Raw genomic sequence first — 6,190 nt, 5'->3', positions numbered from 1 at the left:
TTATATCTTAGTTGTGTTTTTATAGATAGATTAATATTTTTTAAAAAATTATGTCATATTTGTTGCAAATATTTCCAATTTTTCTTTTTAATTATTAGTTCTCTTTGTAAAGGAGTCTTAAGAAGTAAAAGCTCATTTGTATACACTATAAAGATGCATGAAGTTTTCTTTTTTTTTCTCTTGTGGGTAATATCTTTATTTTTTTTAATAGTTATTGTCAAGTTGGTTTACATATAACACCCAGTGATCATCCCCACAATTTCCATCCTCCATGCCCATCACCCCCCTCCCGCTCCCCCCACCCCATCTGCCCTCAGTTTGTTCTCAGCATTCAAGAGTCTCTCATGGTTTGCCTCCTTCCCTCTCCCCCACTATTTTTCCCCTTCTTCTCCCCCATGGTCCTTCATTAGGTTCCTCCTAATCCTCCTATACTTGCAAACATATGGTATTTATCCTTCTCTGCCTAACTTATTTCGCTGAGCATAGCACCCTCAAATTCCATCCATGTTGCTACACATGGCTAGATTCCATTCTTTCTCATTGCCATGTAGTATTCCATCGTATAGATGAACCACATCTTCTTGATCCATTCTTCTGTTGATGGACACTTAAACTCTTTCCATGTTTTGGCTGTTGTGGAGAGTGCTGCTATGAACATTGGCGTACATATGCCCCTATGCATCAGCACTCCTGTATCCCTTGGGTAAATTCTCAATAGTGCTATTGCTGGGTTATAGGGGAGTTCTATTATTAATTTTTTGAGGAACCTCCACACTCTTTTCCGGAGGGGCTGTACCAGCTTACATTCCCACCAACAGTGTAGGAGAGTGCCCATTTCTCCACATCCTCGCCAGCATCTAGAGTCCTCTGATTTGCTCATTTTAGCCACACTGACTGGCGTGAAGTGGTATCTCTGTGTGGTTTTGATTTGTATTTCCCTGATGTTGAGGGATGCTGAGCATCGTTTCATGTGTCTTGGCCATCTGGATGTCTTCTTGGGAGAAGTGTCTGTTAGATGCATGAAGTTTTCAATCATTGTTCCTGATTTAACAGTTTTTGCCTGAGAATACTAATGGGATCTCTTTGGGGAGATGCAGTTTCAAAAATTGAATTGTAACTGGTGGGAGAGCCTACAGTTTCAGAAACCAAAAAGTGGAGAATCTATAGAGAAACCTACGAAGGATTGTTTGTTACTTAAAACTTAATGTGTTATTATAGCTTCCTCTATTTTTTCACTGTATAAATCTATTACTCTTGAAATTTTAGAGACAGCTCCATATGGAGTGAATGGATTTGAGGAGGTAGGACAGGAGTTCATAAAATAATCTATGTAATTTTTAGTATGTATTTTATTTAACCAAATATAGTCTTTATTCTAAAATTCCTTCATGTTATAGTAATATTTACCTATATATTTATGGTGATAGTGTCTTTGACCATAGTTTACCAAGAAAGGCATTACAAGAATGTACCGGAAAATGAGAGTAAGGCATACAGAAAATTAGACTTGTGGGATTTAAAAGAAGAATATTCTTAGTGCTTTGTGTTAGTAAACTTGAGTTCATAAAATCGTGAAATGTGTAATGGAATTTAGACTTCTCACAGCGTAAAATGGTATATATACCCTGTTTTATCTCATCTTAATATTTATCATTTAATTTCATTTTTTAAAATTTCATTTGATTTAATTTCATGATGTAGGTTTCACTTTTAAGTTTTAAGAAGGAATCTTCTATTTTATATTTTTCAGTGAATATCACCTCTGCCAGGCAATTAACTGGATGCAGTCGCTACAGCCATATTTTCCCTTCATCTGCTTACCAGCACATTAAGATGCATAAGAGAATTCTGGGGCACTTGTCATCTGTCTACTGTGTAGCATTTGACCGAAGTGGGAGAAGAATTTTTACAGTGAGTTTAAAATTTATGATACTATACCATGATAGAGATTTGCAAAAATTGAAGGTAGATTTCATGGCACTGAGTTATACTTGTAAGCAATTCACCCTTCTTAGACACCTGAATGCAAGAAAGGTGAATAGAAATTTAAAGTCTTTTTTCATTCTATGTAAATAAATGAGTGAAGTATAATATCTTCTCTAATGTTTTAAGAATTGTAATTTAAACAAATTAAATCTTAAGGCCTTATATACACAGAGGTGGTTAATTTATGTGAAACAAATTTATCTACTCAATTTCATTTCCTTCCATTTTAACAAACATTTATTAAAATGCATTTTCCATTTGTCACTTAGTGTAATTGGTGTCCATTCTGCAGAATTAAAATGATTACTTCATTCTTATAGTTGAATAATTGTACTCCACAGTTAGTAGCCAAGATTAGTTATTGTATATATCTTTCTTTAATTTCAGTACTAATTATTTTTTTAATTGTTTTCTTTAAGCTTTTATTAAATTCCAGTTAGTTAATGTATAGTGTAATATTAGTTTTGGGTGTATAATATAGTGATTTGCTTTCATAGCATACATGGTGCTTATCACTGCAAGTGTTCTCCTTAATTCCCATCACCTATTTTACCTATTCTCACAACTGACCTTCCCTCTATTAATCATCAGTTTGTTCTCCATAGTTGAATCTCTTTCTTGTTTTGTCTCCCTTTCTCCCTTTTTACCGCTTGCTCATTTGTTTTGTTTCTTAAATTCCACGTATGGGTGAAATCATATGGCATTTGACTTTCTCTGACTTATATCACTTAGCATTTTATTAACCAGATCATGTTGTGTGCTTTTGAGTACAAAATTGTAGCATGCTAATATTTCTAAGAAAGGGTTTATTTAGTGTCATTGCTTTAGTACTAAGTTAACATAGAAGTGTAGTTAGTGGTATAATTTTTTTTTAACAATCTTTTAAGACAATTTTTTTTAAATGTTTTATTTATTTCTGAGAGAGAGAGAGAGGCAGCGTGAGCAGGGGAGGGTCAGAGAGAGAGAGAGAGACAAAGAATCTGAAGTAGGCTCTAGGCCCTGAGCTAGCCATCAGCACAGAGTCTGATGCGGGGCTCGAACCCATGAACCGTGAGATCATGACCTGAGCTGATGACTGAGCCACCCAGGTGCCCCCATAATTTTCTTTTTAAAATTATGTGATACAGTAAATGAAGTAGTTTGCATTTTGAGAAATTATGACTCCTTGGAGTTCATTAAAGATTCTAAATGCATGGCTTAAGTATTTGAATGTTGATGATCATGATGAGAATGACAATTGGCTATCTTTTCATAAACNAATAGGAAGTGCAGCATAATATTTTCAGCAGAGATTTTTAACAAAGACTCATATTTACTAAGAAATGCATGTAGACTTCAAGTTAACTTTTTAAGTATCTGTAGAAAAAATATTCAAGCAGTTGTGATAAAAGACCATCAAGCATAAGGATAGAAATAATGGCAGAAATATTTAATGGCAAATCACTTAAAACTGAGTTAAAAATATGTTGAGTTGTCAGGATTGGTAATTTTGACGAGTTCTTCACAAATGGCATTGTCAGTTTGGACAGTGCTTTGCCATTACCATCATTTGGACATCATTTCTATTTCTCATTGGATTCATATTATACGGACAGAAGAGTTTAGAAAGTAAAAGCTTAGAAGTAACTTAATAAAAATCCTGCCTTTTTCATTTTGGCTTTTTTTCTGGGGTGGGGGATTGCAAATTTTTGCTTCATTGTAAATCTTGTCCTTTTGTATTACTATAGGGTTCAGATGACTGTTTGGTGAAAATTTGGGCAACAGATGATGGACGTCTCCTTGCTACACTTCGAGGGCACTCTGCTGAAATTTCTGACATGGCTGTTAACTATGAAAACACTCTTATTGCTGCAGGCAGCTGTGATAAGGTTGTAAGGGTGTGGTGTCTTCGAACTTGTGCACCGGTTGCAGTCCTTCAGGGACATTCAGCTTCTATTACTTCCATACAGGTAAGAAAAATGAAAAGATCTTTCCATGTTTATGCTGAGCTAAATAAGTCAGGCAGAGAAGGACAAATACCATATGTTTGCACATATAGGAGGATTAGGAGGAACTTAACGGAGGACCGTGGAGGGAGAAGAAGGGGGTAAATAGTGGGGGACAGGGAGAGAGGCAAACCATGAGAGACTCTTGAATACTGAGAACAAACTGAGGACTGACGGGAGTGGGGGGGGCGGGAGATGGACATGGAGGAGGGTACTTATGGGGATGAGCACTGGGTGTTATATGGAAACCAACTTGACAATAAACTATTTGTAAAAAAATAAATAAATAAAATAAATAAAATGAAGAATGGGTAAGATCTAAAAAAATAAAACATTTTAAAAAATTAGAAAAAAGCAAAATGAAAAGATACCTATAACGTATATAATGAGGGTGAGAATTCTCTCAGTTTTTGTTATACTATGTGGATATTTATAAAGAATGGCAACAGAAAACTGTTGACCTCTAAGAGCTTTGTCCCTACCCTCCTCTGGCATTGTTTTTAAAGTTCCTTTTTTATATAAATTTATTCCCTTTAGAGATAATTTAAAAAGTCATTGAAAAAGTGTTTCAAATACAGTGTAAGACATCATATTTATCTCACTAGTATTTGTGAAGAAGGGAGAAGACTTACATATGCCATATGGAAGCAACACTAATACCTGTTAGTCAGGTTATAAGTAGGTTCTAACTTGAATATTGGCATCCTTTGTGTTAATATTTAATGCACAATGTTTGTCAGTGGGAGTGTGTGTGTGTGTGTGTGTGTGAGCACACGAGCACACACGTGTTTTGATGTTAAAAGAATTTTATTCTTATTGTCAGTGATTTCCCATTTCAAGTTGATATTTGACTTAGAATACATTGACTTCTTTTAAATTCTTATTCATTCAGTGTTTTTACTAAATGTTGGTAGTGAAAGTCCTGGATACTCCCTAAAAAACTCTTATTTAAGAAAAGTAAACCAAATTTTTCCTCTTCTTTGTGTTGACAGAAAAATAGAGGACTCCTTCTGAAACTGTGTTTTACACTTTGGTCAAGGAGACCACTTTTGTGGATGAGATAATTACTCCCATTTACTTTTCTTTGATCTTTAGTCACTAAAAAGTATGTCAGTCAGCTTTTTGTGTTATTTAAATAAAATATCACCTGTTTATGAGGAGCTAGCAAGGATTAGTTTTAATGTATACTGGATTTTAAAAATTTTATATCACACTTTGGATCAGTTGAAAGTCATGGATTTTGTTTTAGGAGATTATTGGTTACTTGTGTTCTCACCATTTTATCTGCCAGAATATTTCTGGAATTTGGAAATGGCCTCTGATATTGAAAAATATTTATTATACTGTTTGCTTCATTCATAGTTTGATTTTCTGATTTCTATCTTACTTTGTTTACATGTAGGAGCTCCCTAAAGATCGATGGATCTCTATCACATTCCTTCCTTTATTGATCTCATTAAGTCCCATAGTTTTGAGTTTCATCTGTAGGCTGATGATTGTCAAACTTATATTTTCATCTTGGGACCTTTCTCTTAGTTCCATACTTGTATTTCCTTTTAATATATATTTTATTTCTAGGAGAGAGAGAGAGACAGTGTGAGCAGGGGAGGGTCAGAGAGAGAGGGAGTCACAGACTCTGAAACAGGCTCCAGGCTCTGAGTTGGCAGTCAGCACAGAGCCCGACGCGGGGCTCGAACCCACGAACCGCGAGATCATGACCTAAGCGAAAGTTGGACGCTTAACCGACTAAGCCACCCAGGCGCCCCAGTTCCATACTTGTATATTCAGCTACCCATTTGGTATCATAACATGAATGTCATGAATCTCAAACTCAACATACTCAGAATTGAACTTCAATCTTCCTTCCTCAAATCTGCTTTTCCTAAAAGTTTTTTCAACTAAACAAATGGCTATTTTATCCTCCAGTTGTTCAAAGTAGTCATCTCTGACTTTTTTTGTCTCTTTTATATCTCATATCTAACTTGTTAGCATATCATTTTGTCTCTGCCCTCAGAATAAATCCAGAATCTGACAAATTGTTGTGATCTTCATCATTTCTATTCCATTTTGAACAGTTATCATCTATGACCTAGATTATTGAAGCACAGTTCTAACTGATCTTCCTGCTTCTTCCCTTCTGTTTCTTTCTTCCCTCTTTCTAACCTCTGCATCACAGGCTGTGTGATTTTAAAATGGAAGTTAAATCATATCAATGGTAC

At 35.2% G+C, this 6,190-nt stretch overlaps 1 protein-coding gene across 1 annotated transcript in view; it reads left to right on the top strand.

Annotated features, from left to right (window-relative positions):
* The window catches only part of BRWD3 (bromodomain and WD repeat domain containing 3), a gene marked incomplete at both ends in the record, with an annotated part of 145,811 nt that overhangs the window by 44,132 nt on the left and 95,489 nt on the right, over window positions 1-6,190 (top strand). Inside the window, 3 exon segments of the mRNA XM_077779436.1 lie at window positions 1,751-1,911; window positions 3,714-3,935; window positions 4,442-4,448. Coding sequence (XP_077635562.1) covers window positions 1,751-1,911; window positions 3,714-3,935; window positions 4,442-4,448 — 390 coding nt within the window.

The sequence above is a fragment of the Crocuta crocuta genome, unplaced genomic scaffold (assembly GCF_008692635.1).
Source record: "Crocuta crocuta isolate KB4526 unplaced genomic scaffold, BGI_CrCroc_1.0 scaffold2236, whole genome shotgun sequence".
Lineage (NCBI taxonomy): Eukaryota > Metazoa > Chordata > Mammalia > Carnivora > Hyaenidae > Crocuta > Crocuta crocuta.
Note: the sequence above shows the minus strand (reverse complement) of the source record. Positions and strands in the feature narration are given on the sequence as shown.